At 41.9% G+C, this 19,834-nt stretch overlaps 1 protein-coding gene across 1 annotated transcript in view; it reads right to left on the bottom strand.

Moving 5' to 3' along the window:
• The window catches only part of FYB2 (FYN binding protein 2), an 85,879-nt gene that overhangs the window by 34,274 nt on the left and 31,771 nt on the right, over nucleotides 1-19,834 (bottom strand). Inside the window, 4 exon segments of the mRNA XM_055084597.1 lie at nucleotides 4,783-4,942; nucleotides 7,971-8,073; nucleotides 11,938-11,969; nucleotides 14,281-14,315. Coding sequence (XP_054940572.1) covers nucleotides 4,783-4,942; nucleotides 7,971-8,073; nucleotides 11,938-11,969; nucleotides 14,281-14,315 — 330 coding nt within the window.

Genomic DNA, 19,834 nt, shown 5'->3' with positions numbered 1-19,834 from the left:
GTCTTGTTTTTGTATCCATTCAGCCATTCTGTGTCTTTTGGTGGGAGCATTTAATCCATTTACATTTAAGGTAATTATCAACATGTATGTTCCTATTACCATTTTCTTAATTGTTTTGGGTTTGTTATTGTAGGTCTTTTCCTTTTCTTGTGTTTCCTGCCTAGAGAAGTTCCTTTAGCATTTGTTGTAAAGCTGGTTTGGTAGTGCTGAATTCTCTTAGCTTTTGCCTGTCTGTAAAGATTTTAATTTCTCCGTCGAATCTGAATGAGATCCTTGCTGGGTAGAGTAATCTTGGTTGTAGGTTTTTCCCTTTCATCACGTTAAATATGTCCTGTCACTCCCTTCTGGCTTGCAGAGTTTCTGCTGAAAGATCAGCTGTTAATCTTATGTTATGCTAACATAACATAAGGTTATGTTATTTGTTGTTTTTCCCTCGCTACTTTTAATATTTTTTCTTTGTATTTAATTTTTGATAGTTTGATTAATATATGTCTTGGCGTGTTTCTCCTTGGATTTATCCTGTATGGGACTCTGACTTTTGTCTATTAATTAAAGGCACCAAGCGACAAGCTTTTATCCTGTGACAAGAAGTCAGTTAGCATATAGGCCCCAAACCGTCTCAATGAATGTCACCTCCCAGAGGCATAAAGGCCCTACTTTTTCTTACGGAATTATCGGTATGTTTCTCCAGCACAAAGCAAAGATGCTGAACACACAGTTGCTTAATTCTTACTTCAGGACACTTTTTTTCCTTTCTTACTCCTTCCTTTTTGAGGCCGATGTATTGAAAAATGTTTATGGCTTCATTTAAAAAACACAGACAGGGCTTCCCTGGTGGCACAGTGGTTAAGAATCTGCCTGCCAATGCAGGGGATACAGGTTTGAGCCCTGGTCCAGGAAGATTCCACATCTGACGGAGCAACTAAACCCATGCACCACAACTACTGAGCCCGTGAGCCACAACTACTGAGCCGGTGCACCTAGAGACCATGCTCCGCAATAAGAGAAGCCACCGCAATGAGAAGCCCATGCGCTGCAATGAAGAGTAGCTCACTGCAACTAGAGAAAGCCTGCTTGTGGCAACAAAGATCCAATGCAGCCAAAAACAAATAAATTAAATAAATTAAAAAAAAAAAAAACCACAGACAACTCCCAAGTTACATCCCTAACTTAGACATCTCTCATGAGTTCAACCTTCACACCGTTTCCATTTGGTTGTCTCAACATATTACATTCCAAACCAAACTCCTGCTTTCTCTCTGCGAATGTGCTCTTCCTGAAGTCTGCCCCATCTCAACAAAGAGTAGCAACCCCAACCTTTCAGTTGCTCAGGTCCAAAACCTTGAAGACATCCTTGACTCCTTTCTCTCTCATCTCCCACCTCCAATCCACAGCCATCTGTCAGCTTGACTTTCAATCTATATCCTGAATCCAAGCATATCTCAACTCGACTGCAGTACCGTCCTCCAAGCTACCATCATCTCTCAGTTAAATTCTTGCAAGAAACTCCTGACAGGTCCCAGGTTCTTCTACATTCTTCTTTCAAGACAGCAGCTGAGATATGATTCTTTAAAATACAAGTCAGATCATTCTGTTCTTGTGCTCAAAATCTTTCAATGTTATTAAAAAATATACATCTCTTAGAATAAATGCCAAAGTTCTTGCAATGGTCTACAAAAGCCCCTATATTATCTGGCCCCTTGTTATCTCTCTGACCTTATCTCCTCCTACAGTCTCCTTCAGTCACTGCTCCAGCCACACTGGCCTCCTTGCTATTCTACCAACACATCTAGTAGACTCCTGCCCTGGGATATTTGCACTCCTTCCCCTCTCTCCCTAGAACATTCTGGATAGCCATGGCTCTATTCCTCACCTACTTTACATCTTTGAGGTCTCCTATGCACACTTTAAAATTGCAACTTCCACTCCCTCCACCTGCCTCCCTAATTCTCTTTATTTTTCTTTTTTTAAAAAAATGTATTTATTTTATTTATTTTGTTTTTGGCTGCGTTGGGTCTTCGTTGATGCGCGCAGGCTTTCTCTAGTTGTGGCGAGAGGAGGCTACTCTTCACTGCGGTGCATGGGCTTCTCATTGTGGTGGCTTCTCTTGTTGCAGAGCACGGGCTCTAGGCTTCAGTAGTTGCGGCACTCAGGCTCAGTAGTTGTGGCTCGCAGGTTCTAGAGCGCGGGCTCAGTAGTTGTGGCGCATGGGCTTGGTTTCTGTGCAGCATGTGGGATCTTCCAGGACCAGGGCTCGAACCTGTGTCCCCTGCATTGGCAGGTGAATTCTTAACCACTGCGCCACCAGGGAAGCCCCCCCTAATTCTCTTTCTTTGCTTTATTATTATTTTCTATAATATTTACTACCATTCCACGTAGTGAATATTTTATTGTGTATATATTTATCATCTGTCTCCTCAGATCAGAATGTAATCTCCATGAGGACAGGAATTTTTGTCTGGTTTATTTACTGCTATACCCCCAGCACCTAGAACAATGCTGGGGACATAAAAGCTACTCAAATATTTTTTAATATTGAATGATTTGAATGCATATGTCCTCTAATTAGAGAGTTTCATGTTTATAGGGTTTACTGATATTTTGAAATTTATATCTAGTATTTTATTACATACTTTTTATTTGTTCTATTTTTCCCTCATTTTCCTTGTGCTTGATTGACTGAGGTTTCTTCTCTTTTCTTCATTCTGTTTTTCTTTTTTATTTATTTGGAAAGTATACATGCGGTCTATCTTTTGACAGTTACCTTAGTAAAATTAAAATTAAAATTTTAATTACAGTATAACATACAGGAAGGGCACAAATCGTACGAGTACAGATCAATGAATTTTCCCAATGTGTGCATTCGTGTCAGCTATGGTAACAGATTTTTTGTCCTTTACCCAGCACCAGGGGCAAAATGGGCAAATTTCCTTCTGCTCCCTGGGGTTTGTCTTATTAATTCTTCTTTTTTTTTTTAATGGAAGGAAGTAGTTCTTTTTATTTTGTTCATTTTTTTCAAAAGAGGCCCATTTGTATAGAAGGAGTATAGAAAGACACTCAACTGTATTTTTTTTCCTCGAAACTTTCCTCTCTGTTTTCACGCCACTTTCCTTGACTAAACATTTTGTGCTTCTCATCACAAGAGAGTAGGGAACTATTGCAGAGAACTATTAAATGGGTTTAGCACAGACTCCCTCTGTACTTTAGCAGTATGTACGGATTACTTAGAAGAATCTTCTTCAGACTGTTTTCAACGTAGTGTAATTCCCAAATCTATAGTGACTCTTCATGGACAGTACTTAATTGCTTGAAAAAGGTTTTCAGCCCCATATTTAGGCCTCTCCTTTAACTCTTTTATTCACTTCAGCTTGTTTTCCTCCCTTCCATTTTTTTCTACACTCCAAATTAGTCTATCCACTTCTCATCTTAAGGTGTGCTTTTAGATTCAACACTACCTCTGTGCTTTTCATGTGTCATTTATCTCATTAGAAATGTCTTTTATTTGTCCCATTTCTTTATTTTTTCTAAATTTTATTGTGTTAAGAACACTTGAGGTCTACTTTTATAATAAATTTACAAGTACACCATATAGTACTGTTAAGAATAGGCACAGTCCTATTCATTCTGTGTGGACATAATTCTTTGAGGTCCCTGTTATAAACCCACTTTGGGCAGGCCCTGGGTTATAGCTCCTGTCCTCTGTACACCATGCAGTCAAAACCAGAGCTCAAGGGATTCAGAGCTCAGTTTTGCCTACCCAGTGCCTACTGTTTTTTCATGATAACAGCTTTTTAATTTTCCTTGGGAAATCCTTCAATCTGAAATGATACCGTTTGGGTAGAACTAATTCTACCTTCAGCTCCAGATGTGAATTTATGACACTGGCTGGGTCAATCAGAGCATCCTATCCCACATTCATGATAACTGGATAGGGGTTGGCATGTGACACAATCAAGCCAATAAGACTCAAATCTGGGCCTTTTCTTGAAACTGTTGAGAGGATAATCACTTCTAGTTTTCTTCTGGGTTTCCTAAAAGGACAGATAGTGCGTAAGCCTGTCACTGCTAGATGCCATCTTGCCTCCACAAGGTAGAGTCTGCTTGAAAATGGAGACAAGAGGGAGGGGAGCAAAGCCAGGAGTAGAAAAAGTAATATTGAGTCCTTGTGATACATACTGTTTGTGTGCCTGGGTCCAGCCATGCCCAAACCTTCTGCTAGGTGAGCCTCCTGTTCCTCTTTTGCTTAACACACTATGATTTGATTACTTGCAATCAAGAGTCTTGACTCACATGAAAGTAAAATGCAACTTGAATAAAGTCAAAGAATAATATCATACTATGTCATCAGTGTGTCAATGTCTTGGGTCTACAAAGAACAATAGGAGCCGGTACATATAAAAAGAAATCAGCAACATTTGCTGAGTACCTATTACGTAACATATGTCAGATTTGGTCCTCACCAAACCCCAGTTTGATCTATATTATGATGCCCCTTTTTTTTTACGATCCCTTTTTATAAATGAGGAAACTGAGGAATATGGAGGAATATGGAGTTACTATGTTACATAGCTAATAAGTATGAGAGCCTAGATTTGGACGCAGGCCTTCTACTTCTAAATCCAGTCCTTTTTTCACTCTTGCACAGCTGCCTCACTCAGGCAAGTGACTTTGTATATAATAGATGCTCAGTAAATATTTATAAAAGAAATTAAAATTTTGGTCACACACAGCTTTAAAATAATTCGATAATGGTGAAGAGAACCAGGAAGAAACACAACTCACAGTGGCCATCGGCGTGTCTGTCCAGCTTGGGGTCCTCGGGGCAGGCCTCTGTCTGGATGACGTCAATCTCAGCATCCTGCTTCCTGGCCAGTGTGCTCCTCCTATCCCTGTGGACTTTCACCATCTGGGTTTTTCCAGGTGTGTCTTCATAGGCACCCACCTAAACACATGCAACAGGGACAGTCTGGCGGGGCTTTGGCTTATCTGTTGGTTTTTTGCTTACTCATGCTGTTCTGTATTCATTCATTCCTCCCAGGTAGCCACTGTTTATTCCTTTATTTAACAGAGTCTTATCTCTCTGAGTTTCACAGGAGCACATATAATGTCTTTTGTTGCCCTCTGCACAGCCAGTGAATGCCTGGCACAGAGGCAGGCCCATAGGACAGAGTCAGGATATAATGGAGCTCTGACTGCAGGATAGGCTCTTGATATATTTTATCTCACTTACTCTTCATGACACCCCATTCAAAAAATATCATGATTCCTCTTGATAAAGAATTTAGAAAGGTTAAATGACTGACTTCTGGTCTCATAGCTAGTCATCTGCCCAGGCAGCACTGGACCCCATAGCCCTGTGCTCTTGCCTACCAAAGGATGCTGTGTTCCTTTTGCCTGACATTTCATCTCCCCACCCTCCATTCTTCTGTTTCCCCCCGCTTCTTCCCACACTTCCTCCCTCCAGCATCTGTCACGCACTTACTGAAGGAAACAACATGCTAAGCCCTGGAGAAAGAGAGAGATGCGATGGGCATAGTGGCTTCCACGCTGGTCATGGAGCAATACATGCAAACAGTTAAGGTATATTGTGGTGAATATCATTTACAGCAGGATTGCTCACTGAGGTGGAAATAGGAGGGGCAGGTCAGTTCTTGTGGCTAGGAGACAGGGCGGGGAAGACTTCAGAAGCAGGTTTTATGAAACTATTTTAAAATTTAAGTAAGAGATTGGTTGAAGGGATAAGGAATACCTGGTAGATAAGTCAACGCAGGCAAAGGGACAGAAGTGTTAGTGTCCTCATAAGGGTGGGACAGGGGCAATTGATGAAGGAAGAGTGAAGGGGACAGAGGAGGAAAGACTGGAGGTGAGGCTGAAAAGATCAGCTAGAATGGAGTTGAGTTATGCAGGGTCTTTCACACGAGGCAAAAAGTGTGGGCTTTATCTCCTAGTCTTAGGGAGCTAGGCAGGGGAGAAAGCTGATCAGATTTGCATTTCAGAAAGATCTGGATAGATTGGCAGGAAGAGACGCTGGAGGCAGAGGCGAATTGGGACACTTCTGGCCATCCAAGTATTTCATAATTACGAGATGACGATGGGAGAGGAGATTACTGTCCTTTCAACTACAAGTGGACACAGGGTTCACTGTGACAATCATCTGAAAGTACTTGCAAAAAGGTAAAATAATGAATAGATACAAGGCATGGAATTTCCTGAGTTCTTGGGGGGATCTGGGCAAACGAAGAGGAAAAGAAGAGGAGGGGCCTTCTTTTAAGTCACACAGCCAAGAATGAAATTTTTAAATGGGGAAAAATGACAGGAAAGTAATGATATCATTCCACAAATGACACAAATATGGTGTTTCACGCAAATATAGTGACCACCGTCCTTCAGCAGAGCCCCTACTGCAGCAGTGCATGGATTCTCTGAGGGCTGTCCTGGGGAATGGTTCCTACGGAGTCAGTTTGAATCACAATGGATTGTATTCCTACTGACGTACCATCTATATTTGACCCCAAAGAGCACTGCCCAGCTAGACCACCCACCACCTTTACCTAACACATTCCAAATAACTTAACAATTTCCCAAACTCAAATCCACTCCATGAAAGTAGGACTATGTCCCTTTGGTGGTAACCTGACCCCATCTCTGGCTCTTGGCCAGCACTTGGTCAGCACTGAAAAGGGACACATCCCTGCTTTTGCCCTTTCATGGTCAGTATCCCTTTTTCTTTCTTTCTTTTTTTGGATGTGGACCATGTTTAAAGTCTTTATTGAATTTGTTACAATACTGCTTCTGTTATGTTTTGGCTCTTTGGCCGCGAGGCATGTGGAATCCTAGTTCCCCAACCAGGGATTGAACCCGCACCCCCTGCATTGGAAGGTGAAGTCTTAACCGCTAGACTGCCAGGGAGATCCCTCATGGCCAGTATCTTTAATCATGTTCCTCTGCTGCCTTTCTCATACGCTCCTGATGAACCCCTTCCCGATCTCTGGCCTCATCACCCATTATGGCCTTGCTCCTGCCCTCTGTCCTTGACATACCATGCTGCTGCACTGGCTCTGGTCCCTGTCTTTTGTTATTAGTGACTTACTTCTTTGAATTATGCCGTTTTGTGACCCTCTGTAAACACCCAACCTGGTCCAGCCCAGCCTCTGGGCCTACACCCCAGTTCAGGCCCACACCACCACCAAGGTGCTTGATTTACCCAAGCCCTGGGTGGAAGTGGAACAATTTGATAGGTTGAGATAGGCACATCTCAAACAGGCATCTCAAATGTTTTGAGCCCTGGTAGTAGCCCCAGTGGTATCTATTGTTTAAGCCTCTGACCACACGGTTTTGAAGGGGATAGTGTCCATTGGATATGGATACACACATATACAGCGTTTACTATTAACAAACAATGTTAATTAATCAATTAATTAATTAACAATATATTTCATTTTAATGGTAGCTTGTAGCTTACAAAACACCTTCATCTATATTATTTCATTTCATTTTACATCACAAATGAGACAGAATCAGGATGGGAGCGGGGATGGTATAATCAGGTGCGGATTATTTATTCTCACTTTACACATGAGACGCCTGAGCTCAGAGACTAACGCCCTGTTCTCAGCAGGGCCTCAGAGCACAGAACTTAAGGAGCCCTCCCTCCAGGTTCTGCAAGAGCAGGGTGGGCACCTGAGTGACTGTCTCTTTGTATTTTGCCCTCTGGGTACCTTGCTGAACTCATACCCATCTCAGCCCTGCTTGTGCGGTCTGCTTCCTGGCTAATGAGTGGAAAATCCAAGGCTAGAGTTCAGTGTTATTGTCCTGTCGATTGCTTTGATAAAACACCCAACACCCACTGCATCTTCTGACTGTCTCTCTGGAGAGCTACATGGCTCAACCTCTAAAAAGTCACCCCATGAACTGATCCTATTACATGGCTGATGTGGACTGCTCGGTCTGGAACCCTAGAACACAGATACCTTGGAAAGATAGTCTGAATATAGATCCTTTTCTTTTTTTCGTGGTTCCAATCTGCATGGCTCTTTTTCCTTCATTTTTTTATCTTCGTCTTCATGTTTCAGGCTGAAATGTGAAAAGATACCAGGGAAAAAGCGAAGGCGAGAGTATTTCGATGATAGCGTGCCCCTAACCCTTTTTTTTTTTTTTTTTTTTTTTTTTTTTAAGATGAGGGGACCAGAGGATCAAGTCAAACATAGAAAATCTCCCTGAGTTTCTGCCTGCTCCAATCAATGCCGGAGTGAATTCCTGCTTAAAATCTCTTAATAACGTCCATTGCCTGACGGATAAAACATCAGTCCCACCGTGATCTGGCCCCCAGCTTTCTTTCCAACCCCGTCTCCGTCTACTTCTTCTATCCACGTTTACTCTAGTCTACACTCTCCTAATTCCCCAATCCTTCCATCCCATTTTGAGCAACTCTCCCTTCGTCTTTGCTATTTCCCTTGTCAGTCATGCCCTCCACATCTTACACTGCTGAGAAGCACAGCACCCTTTCCAATCTGTCTAAATCAGCTTACCTCTGAGAATCTTTGCTTGATTCTCCCAAGCAGCCATACCCTTTCATGTGTTCCCCTAACACTCTGTCCCTCTATCTTGTATTAAACTCTAGTGTCCATGGATCTGTTGCCAGTTCCTCCACTTTCCCTTGTCAACTAACTAACAATCAGAGCTCTGTTATTTATCTGAATCCTCAGCACTAATGCTGCGTAACCTGTGGTAGCAAAGTGATCCCCAGCCAGTATTCCTTCATGAGAGGCATGACTGCCATGCACCAGTAACATGGACACCAGCCACAGTGGAAGAGCAGAGGAGGGACAAAGGGGGAGAGTTTAGCGAAAAAGCTGAAAAGCCGGGACAGGACACTGAGAAGCATCAGTATGCAGGTGAGAACTTCTGTTTCTGGCATCACAGTGAGGTAGATAGTTCTGCAACCGCATTTACATGGAAAGCAGAGACAGAAGAGCCCTCAAAGGAAACCAGAAGAGCTGGTCGTGAAGGAAGGAGAAACACCAGGAGAGAGTGCTGTTCCCAAAGACAACGGGAAGAATTTTAAGGAGTTTCGCTCATCCATTCATCCAATGACTGATGACTCTTATCCACCATTAAGGCCACTAGTTCTAGAACATATATTAGAACAGGGGCTGTGTAGGCAGGGCTGGGTTCCAGCCCCCACTCCGCCTCTTTCCAAAAGCCTAAGATGAACTTTTCTAAAACTCAAATGTTTCCAGAATGGAGATATATATAACTGTCAAATTACATTTACTATTGTGACTCCTAGGAATGCTAGGGGAAAGGAGTACGTTACTTCTGCTTTAAAACTCTTTTGTGGTTTCCACCGACCTATAGGATAAGGTCTAAATCTGTGTCATCAAGACAGTGGCCACTGTCCACATGTGGCTATTGAACACTTGAAATGTGTCTGGTCCAAACTGAGCTGTAAGCGGGACTTCCCTGGCGGCGCAGTGGTTAAGAATCTGCCTGCCAGTGCAGGGGACACGGGTTTGAGCCCTGGTCCGGGAAGAGCCCACCGGCTGCAGAGCAACTCAGCCTGTGGGCCACAACTACTGAGCCTGAGCTCTAGAGCCTAAGAGCCACAACTACTGAGTCCGCATGCCACAACTACTGAGGCATGCACGCCTAGAGCCCATGCTCCACAGCAAGAGAAGCCACCGCAATGAGAAGCCCGCACACTGCAACAGAGTAGCCCCCGCTCAACGCAACTAGAGAAAGCCCACGTGCAGCAACGAAGACCCAGCGCGGCCAAAAATAAATAAATAAATTTATTTTTTTAAAAAATTGAGCTGTAAGTATAAAACACATCTGGATCCTGAAGACTTGGTATGAAAAAAAGGATCTAAAATATTTCATTAGTAACTTTTGTGTTGATTACATGTTAAAATGATAATGTTTGGGATCTATCAGGATAAATAAAATACATTATTTAAATTCATTTCACTTTTTCTTTTGCTTTTTAAAGATGGCTACTAGAAACAAATTAAGTGACATACGTGGTTTGCATTACATTTCTATTGGACAGGGTTGCTGTGAATTTAATTAGGGAGCGCAGGCCCTCCTGGATCCAGCTCTGCACACGACCCCGGCCTCGTTCCTGCTGTTCCCACACCACACTTTGTGCTCAAGCATCATCCAGCTCTTTGTGGATCCCTGTACTGGCCTCACGGTTCAATACTATGTCTTTGCTCCCACTTGTCCTTTGCCTGGGACATGCCTTCTGCCATTTTCACCTGGCCAGTTCCTACATGTTTTCATGACTCAGCTCAGTTGTCACTCTTGAAGGAAGCATGCCTGGTGCCTCACCTCTGTGTTTTCACAACTGCCTTAGCAGTGATTATATGATATTGTAATTTCCTACTTACGTGGTCATCGTCCCTCCAAGGGACCCCCTCAACCCAACCACTCTGGTCTCCACTCTCATCTTGCGCTAAGCATTAGAGATATATTCTATTCATTTTCGAACCTCAGAGTCTAGCAGTGTCTGAGCAGAGAAAAAGCTCAATAAACGTTGAACTAAATAGGTAATCATCTGACACGTGCCTCCTATGTGCCCAGCACCGTGCTAGGTACTAGAAGGAAATTGCAGGGGTCATGAATTTAGGGTCAGGCAAGAACCCAAGGAGAGAGATGAAGCAGGGTTTTCCCCCATGATTCAGCTCGTTTGATTTTAGCCTCAGCCAGGAAATGTTGATACTTGCTCCTCCAGAGCTCATGGACCATGTTTATTGTAATGCATTAAAAAGATGCATGGGCTTCCCTGGTGGCACAGTGGTTGAGAGGGGTCTTGCCCCAGTCCGGCAAGATCCCACAACAGTGAGAGGCCCGCATACCGCAAAAAAAAAAAAAAAAAAGATGCAGACATAGAGAATGGACTTGAGGTCACAGGGAGGGGAAAGGGGAGGCTGGGACGAAGTGAGAGAGTGGCATGGACATATATACACTACCAAATGTAAGATAGATAGCTAGTGGGAAGCAGCTGCATCACACAGGGAGATCAGCTCAGTGTTTTGTGACCACCTAGAGGGGTGGGATAGGGAGGGTAGGAGGGAGACACAAGAGGGAGGGTGGGGGGTGGGGGGTGTGGGGGGGGGGGGGGGGGGGGGGGGGGGGGGGGGGGGGGGGGGGGGGGGGGGGGGGGGGGGGGGGGGGAGGGAGGGAGAGAGAGAGAGAGAGAGAGAGAGACTGACTCTGAAGAGTCAGGTAAAAGCACTGTTATGTGTCAAGGCCCTGATCTGGACCAAGAATGAGAAAAATGGGCCCTGCCCACAAGGAGCACACAGACAAGAAGGGGAGGGGAGAGTGAGGATGAACTGGAATCTTAGCAAACAAACGATATACGCGACATCAGTGCAAACGTGTGTGTGCCTTACAGCAGTACTGCAGGGAAGGGACCGGTTACTTCTCTCTGAGGAGGGGAATTAGGAAGGCTTCTTACAGGAGGGGACATCTGATGGTTAGTAGAAGTTTGCCAGATCATTAAGTTGGGGTGAATGAATTAAATGAGCAAAGGCAAAGAGGCCTCAAACAGCATATGGTGCATTTTGGAAACTGTAAATTCTTTGGGATCTGTGTGATTGTTATATGCCTGTTTGACTGTGTCTCTCCCACTGCGGAACCCCTGAGGGTAGTGGCTAGGTCTCTGTCACTGCTCCAGCCCTAGTGCTTAGCAAATGGCCAGCATGCTGGGGACTCAGCAAGCCTCTGCTGAGTGAGTGCAGTGTGCTAGAACGAGATGAACCTGAAAGGCCGGGCAGGACCTCTGAGCACCTTTTCTGCACCAGGCACCTTGAAAGGCGCTAGGGGTGTTGAACCAGGTCAGGCACTGGAAACAGCTGGCCCATTAAGGAAAACCAGTGCAGTGTAGAGTGTTAGCAACTGATGAATGCTTTTCCTTTTGACGATAAAACTCACCTAAGTTCTTGATGGAGAAAACTCTTCCAAGGCTGAAAGTAAAGAGGAAAACGGTCATTTTCAGAAACCTACCCAAGTCAAACCCCAACCAGGCCTCTGTTGTTTGGTTACAGATCATTAGAGACCTGACCGGCCAGTGAGGTCTCAGTACAGAGCAAAGGTAGACGTTGACAACAGAACATTCTATGAACTGCTGCCAGTGTAAGTGAAGATCAATCGAAAAGAAAACAGGCGTTTCTGAAGTTACGGTGCGTGCCAGCGGGAACGTGTAATTTGACTTAGAAAAATAAACTGTTCGCTGCACACCTTTCCAGAAATGCATCTGTAGAATAAAGAACTTTTAAATCTTAGGAGCAAACAGGAATGTGCGATATTTGAGCAACGTTCCAGTGGGCAAAATTGGTACAGGCAAGTGTGCAAGCCATGCTGGAAATTCCCCGTTCCTGATCACGTACCGCCTGATCAAACTCAGCTCTCAGGTAATCTAGACTTGGTGCCATTAAAATTATGTCCCAATGGCCATAACATTGCTCCTCATTTAGTCAGTTGTCACATATCTGATGCCATTCCCTATCTGGATTCTAGCCAAGAACCTGAAGGGAACAGAAAATATCTAAGCATCCAAAATGCTGCCACAAAGTCCAGGCCCAAGAGCTCATATAACCTCCTTTGAGGAGAGCCTCACAGCTTTCATTCAGGGATGACTGGCTCTCATTTTCCATATAATCCTAGCAGATTGGATGGCAGCACTGGTAGGAAGACAAGTCAGACAGACCTTGCTTTGTATCTTTGCTATAGTATTTATAGGTTATTTAACCTGCCTGAGCCTTGAGTTCTCATCTGTAAAATGCAAGCAGGGACACCAGCTCACGGGGTGACTGGGACACACACACACACACACACACACACACACACAGGCACAAGTGCCTGTCCCCAAACAGGGACTTGGTGTGTGCTCGACCACATGAGAGACTCACTGCTGGACACAAGAGGCTGACAGGAGAAGGAAATAATAATTGATAGAAATAAGAAAACAACTACAGCAAACAGACCGTAGTGGTCTGGTGTGAGGGCAACTGGCTCTGAGTACCTACAAGGGCCCAAGAGCATCTGACAAGAAAAGCATGAACAGTGCCCATTCAGCCCCTTATGTTCCAGGGGACTCCAAGTCATCAAGAAAGGGTGAAATCAGATTCCAGCCACCGAGCTCAAAAACACTGAGATGAACGTAATGCATATCTGAAGGTTGAAAGATTAAAAAAAAAAATACTTTCATGCTTTTCATTTTGAATGAGATAAAATTTGGTCATTTGGAAAGTTCCCTTGTGCAGAGAAGTTTATTATTTGCTGATATTGCCAGCTAAGTGAAGCATCTTAATGAACTGTTTCTGCTTCTGTTAATAATCATTTATAGTTTTCTATCTATAAAGTGTATCACAAATGAACAATCCTTTCCAGTAAGCATTAGAACCATGAAGCAGAAAGATGAAAGACCTCAACTAAATGTACCCAGTGATAAAGGAGTAGTACCTTAACTGTCCCAGTTAAAACATTAGGTAAGTGCCTACTGTGTGCCGTGTGCTGTACTAGGTGCTCATCTACTTTGTCTGGCTTAGTTCTCTTAGCAATTCAGTGAAACAAGTATTGGCCCCTTATTTATTGAGCCTCTACTACTGCAGATTAGGTAACCACAGGGCATATGCCTCCTGCTCTCATGGGGAACGTACCATTTTACAGAAGACACAGCTGTAGCTCAGAGAGGTAAAATGCCTGGGATAGATTCCAGCACTTCCTATTAAACTGTTTACCTGAATTTACCTATTTTCATTCTCACAATGACTTCTGATGGGGATGCTTCTATGACCACTATTTTTACACGTGAGGAAAGGGAGGTTCAAGGTCACACAGACAGGAGCCAGGATCAAAGCCCGTGATTCTGCTTGGGCCCTAAATCAAGTTGCTAGCACTGTGCCCACCAGAAGCCCAGAAAATATGCCTTCAGGAGTCTGGTCATTCTCGTGAAAGCACAGGAGCTCTTCCCTCTGAAGGGACAGTTATTAAAGGCCAGTTGGTTTTGGCCACCCTAGATAAGGGGCCAGGAATGGATTAGGACCACCTTCTCCCATCCTAACACATTTTCTGTCTCTGATCTTACAGGGCCTCAGCCTTCAGAATCTTAGCAGCTAGAGTCTGGAAAAGCCCCCCAAATCAGGGGAAAACCCCCCCAAATCAGGGGAAAACCCAAAACAAAAACCATTCCTCCCTCATGAAAGAAACTACTTCAGAATCAACTCTGCACACTTGCTTTAGTTATGAAGCTGATAAGAAGAGAAGAAACAATACCTTTTGGAGTTCTTCAATTCTGACTTCATAAGTTGCTAAAATAAACATGAAAAAATTATTTCAAGGCAGTTTCTTATAGTACCCATTTCTTATACAGTACGCAGGATTAAAGCAATTATAGAAGGTGGCAGAGTTCAGTTTTCTCAACCTTCAGAACAATCTGTCTATGGGAGACTTGTCCACGTGGTTTGGGAAATTCTCAGGTCATTGATCACGGTATCATTTCTGGGGGGATTTCTAGGATGGAATGTACAGTCAATTTGTTGCAAAAACATTTGAAACAATTTTCAGTCTCCTTTTTGTTAAGTAGATTCATACTCTACGATGAAGAGAAAGTGCTGCAATTTAGTGGTAGCAATCAGAAGGCAAACTTGAAAGGAAAGGGAAAGGAAAAAGGCCAACAAAGTCCAAATCCCACTTCAACAAGTCAAACTCCACAGCACGTCTAAAAGTGTTCGGCTCCATGAGCGTTTTGTTTCCTCAGTACAGCTTGGAAAGAGGAGACTGGTCACCAACTAAGGCTCGAATACCTTTTGATTTTTTCCAAAAGTTTCGTGGATTTTATTTAATGACGATGCCAAATTTAACCATTAACAAATACAAGTAGTAGCAAGAATTTGGGTTCACAGCCTAGTCGTGCCACTTCCTACCAGTGGAACTGCAGACAAATTACTTCATTTCTTCGAACCTCAGATTGCTCATCTGTGAAACGGGGACAACTGGAACCTGCCTTCCAGAGTTCATGGGGAGTTTAAAGGAGATGATGTAAGTCACGTATACCTAGCAGAACACCAGACGTTGTCTAGAAAGTGACGTTTTCTGATAAAATTGCTAATTTAATTTTTCTTTGCTTATAAGTTATCTATAAAAGTTTTCCCCCTCCTGTTAATGAATATGCATGCATAATAAACAGGACGTCCCCAGTTCCTTTTCTCTTTCTTGCTGCTAGAGTCCTAAAGCTTTAGTTTACAGAACTGACCAAACAATAACATGCATTTCTTAGCCATTATTATTCTACACATAAAATCCATTAATAAAGTAAATGAAATCACAGTTTTTCTTTAGGGACTACGTGCATGTGATTGTTGACACAGGGACCTAAAATTCTGCGTGGAGGATTAATAACATGTACTTCAGCTTCGGTAACTGTACACTCTTATTTTCACCAGTTTTTGAATCAACACATTTTATTCTGCTATTACGTGCTTTAAAAACATTTAAGAATACCTGTTTATAATGCAGTCTGCCTCATCCTTTTCAAGCATAAATTTATTTTCCAATTTTAAAAATGATAATCTCCTTCTCTCTCCCTCCCACTTATTTACTGTTCTGTGTTTTTGAAAGAATTAAGAAATAATGATCTCTTTGCTTCTACCTGCCACCTGGTGGGGAGGGAGACACTATTCTGTCCTCGAAATGGGAAAACCAAGGCTCAGAGAGGACTTATTCAATACTTGCTAAGGCTAGTAAACAAAGATAATCCACACACAATTAATAATGCATTCATAATTTGATACTGTTTTTTAGCAAAGTGGAGGTTCTCCCAATAGTAAGTGTTGCCATCAAAACCTGCTCCCAACGTAGGAATATAAAGTACAGATATCACATCCCAGGGGGTCAGGAAAGGACTAGGAATTATAATATAACAGGAGGATGTAACCCAAAGCGTTAGAGCCCTCACTTACTTTCCACAGGGAGTTATATAACTCTTTCCACTGAATAGCTTTGTCCCAGCAGGGAGAACAAGGACAAATATCAGAAGATGGTCCTCAGCAACTCTCCAACTGCAGTATCATATCATGGTCATGTCTTCCAGGCCTCAGCTCTTTTTCCATTTACTAACTCCCTGTGTGACTTTGGAAAAGTCCCTTCACCTGTTTTATACCAGGAGGTGAGACAATTATTACTAATATTATAAAGACAATAATAATAAATAGCTAACTATTTTTATGATAATCATTACTAAGATTCTGATTTACTGAGGAGGAATAGACACCGGAGAAATGAAGCAACTTGCCCAGCTTCGCTCAGTAGGAAATGGCTTTCAAACTTTTTTCTAGCCATGGAATCATTCATTTAAACGCAATGTTACAGGAGCATAAACAGAACTTCTCTGGAAGTTATCCCCGAGGGTCTCCAGGACCCCTTAGGACAGCCCTTGGTCCTAGGAAGCACAGTCTGAAAGGCACCGGTGTAGATGAGCTCTGAGGACAATTCTGCAGAGCTTCCAGACAAGCCTAAATCCTGCTTACACATCACCAAGTTCTGTACGAAAAGGTGAAGCTTCAGAAAGGCACCTATGCCGAGCTATGCACCCCTGAGGTGATGGCCTTCTGTTTTCTGGGCATTGTTTAAGGGACAGACTCACCCAAAAGTGATGGCAAAGCTTCTTCCTCCTTCCCTTCCTTTCCCCCTCATTCTTTGTCCCAGAAAGGTAGCATTTAGATTCCTCACCATTGGCAGGCAGAGGAAGGAAGAAACCCATTTTAAGCTAATTTTTTTTATAAGATGTGAGACTTACATTGAGGTTCATTTATTTTTTTACCTATGGATATCCAATTGCTCCAACACCATTTGTTAAAAGGCTATCTTTCCTCCACTGAATTGCTTTACAATTTTGTAAAAAAACAAAATCAGTTGGGCATATTTGTGTAGGTCTTAATTCTGGGTTCTCAATTTTGTTCTATGGTTCTATGTGTTTCTCTCTGCCAATACCACACAGTTTTGGTTACAGAAGCTATAATTCTTAAAATTAGGTAGTCTGATACCTCCCACTTTTTCTTCTCCAAAACTGTTTTAAGCTATTCTAGTTTCTTTGCCTTTCCATGCACATTTTAGGATAATATTGTCTATATCTATAAAAGAATCTTGCTGGGATTTTACTATAAATTGCATTAGACCTGTATATCAACTTGGGGAGAATTAATATTTTTACTATATTCAGTCTGCCAATCCATAAATGTTTCTCCATTTATTTAGATTTTCTTTGATTTCATCAGCATTTTGTAGTTTTTAACATTTAACTCTTATACATGTTTTGCTAGATTTTAGTCTAAGCATTTATCTTTTTTGAGTGATTGTAAATGGTATTACATTTTTTTCATTTTTAGTGTTCAAGTGTTCATTGGTAGTATATAGAAACACAATTGATTTTTTAATGTTTATTTTGTATACTGTGACCTTGCTGAACTCATTTATCAGTTCTAGAAGGTTTTCTTTTTTTTTTTTTTGTACATTCCTTGAGATACCCTACTTAGACAATCATGTCATCTGCAAATAATGACTGTTTCTTTCTTTTTGATCTCTATTCCTTTATTTCCTTTTCTTGCCTTATTGCACTCACTAGAACTTCCAGCACTACATTGAATAGGAGTGGTGAAAGTGGACATCCTTGCCTGGTTCCCAATCTTAGGGGTAAAGTATTCAGAGTTGTATCATTAAGTATCATGCAAACTTTTTGTAAATGTTCTTATCTAGTTTAGGAAGTTCCCCTCTATTCTTATTTTTCTGAGAGTTTTTATCATGAATTGGTGTTGAATTTGTCAAACACTTTTCCTGCATTGATTGATATGGTTGTGTGATTTTTTTTCTTCTTTAGCTTGTCAATATGGCAGATTTAATTGATTGATTTTTGAGTACTGAACCAACTTTACAATGAATAAACCACACTTAGTCGTGGTATATAATTATTTTTCTATCTTGATGAAATCTATTTGCTAATATTTTGTTAAGGATTTTTATGACTATACTCATGAAGGATATTGATCTGCAGTTTTCTTCTTTTGTACTGTTATCTGGGTTTGGTATCAGGTTAATGCTAGCTTCCACTTCTATTTTTCGGAAGAGATTGTGTAGAATTGGTATTAATTTTTCTTTAAACATTTGGTAGAATTCTCCACCGAAATTACCTAGACTTACAGATCACTTTCTTATGTTTTTAAATTATGCATTCAATTTTCTTAATAATTACAGGGCTATTCAAATGATTTATATTGGGTGAGTTGTGTTTTTGGGGGAATTGTTCAATATTTATCTAAGTTGTCAAAATTTACATGTATACAGTTGTCCATAATATTCACTTATCCTTTTGACATCTGCAGGGTTTGTAATGATATCTCTGTTTTGCTCTTAATATTGTTAATATGTGTCTTCTTTGTTTCTTTGTCAGTCTTACTAGAGGATTGTTAATTATATCGCTCTTTTCAAAGAACACGCTTTTGATTTCATTGATTTTTCTCTGTTTTTTTCCTGTTTTCAAGTTTATTTAAGTTTCTTTATTGCTTCTTCCTTTATACTTGCTTTGGATTTATTTTGCTCTTCTTTTACTATGTTCTTGAGGTAGGATTTTAGATTTGAGGCTTTTCCTATTTTTCATATAAGAATTTAGGGCTAAAATTTCCCTCTCAGCATTGCTTTAGCTGTGTTCCACAATTTTGGGTATGTTTTATTTTCATTTAGTTCAAATGTATGTTTTGATTTCCCTTGAGACTTACTTTTTGATCCACATTTAGAAGTGTTGTTTTGTTTCTGAGTGTTTGGAGAATTTACTGTTACCTTTCGGTTCTTGATTTCTAGTTTGGTTATATTGTGGTCTGAAAACATACTCTGCATAATTTAAATTCTTTTAAATTTTTTAAGGTTTGTTTTATGGCCCAGAATATGGTCTATCTTGGAATATGTTTATGGGCTTTTGAAAAGTATGTGTATTCTACTGATGTCAATTAGATCCTACTGGTTGATAGTGTTGTTGAATTCTACTGTACTCTTACTGATTTTTTGTCTAGGTGTTTTGTCAATTGTTGAGAGAGGAATATTAAAGTCTCAAACTATAATAGTCTATTTGTCCATTTCTTTTTTCAGTTTTTGCTTCACATATTTTGCAGCTCTGGAACTTCATGTGTATACATTTAAGATTGCTAAGTCTTGTTATTGCTCCCAGCGCAGCTTTTGCTGATACCACAGGGAAGGGGGGCTGCCTTTACTACTGGGTGTTTGTGAAAGTCCTGACTCTCCACGAGGTCTGCTCTGACACCAACCCAATAGGGAGGGGAAGGGATGCCTTGTTATTTCTGGGTGGAGGGCTGGAGTCCATGCTCCCCCTATGGTCTTCACTGGCTATCACTGTAAGTGGAGTTTTGTTACCCTGGCAGGGATGAAAGTCCCAGTTCTCTACTTGGCCTTCTCTGAAAACACCTCAGAGGAGGGGTTGGGGTGCATCATTGTAGCTTGATGAGGGTGGATGTCCAGGCTCCCCACTCAGCATTGACTGGTGGTGGTGGGGGGGTCAGTATTGTTTTGTTTTGTTTTCTGTTACATTTAGCTGGGGGAGAACAGTTGTTATCTAGAGGCTTTCTGTCTTTCTAGGCTCCTCTTTCCCTGGTCCTTTGGTCAGAAAGAGCAGGCTTCTGTTGGAGCTCTTTTGTCTGTGCCCATTGGTGTTTCTGGGTTGGCAGCTACTTCAGCTCCAAGTCTGGGATATATGAAGCAAGAAGAAAACCCAAGGAACTCACCACTTATCCTTGTTGGGTCCAGAGGTCCCTAGCTGGTCTACCTT

The sequence above is a fragment of the Physeter macrocephalus genome, chromosome 4 (genome assembly GCF_002837175.3).
Source record: "Physeter macrocephalus isolate SW-GA chromosome 4, ASM283717v5, whole genome shotgun sequence".
Classification (NCBI taxonomy): domain Eukaryota; kingdom Metazoa; phylum Chordata; class Mammalia; order Artiodactyla; family Physeteridae; genus Physeter; species Physeter macrocephalus.
Note: the sequence above shows the minus strand (reverse complement) of the source record. Positions and strands in the feature narration are given on the sequence as shown.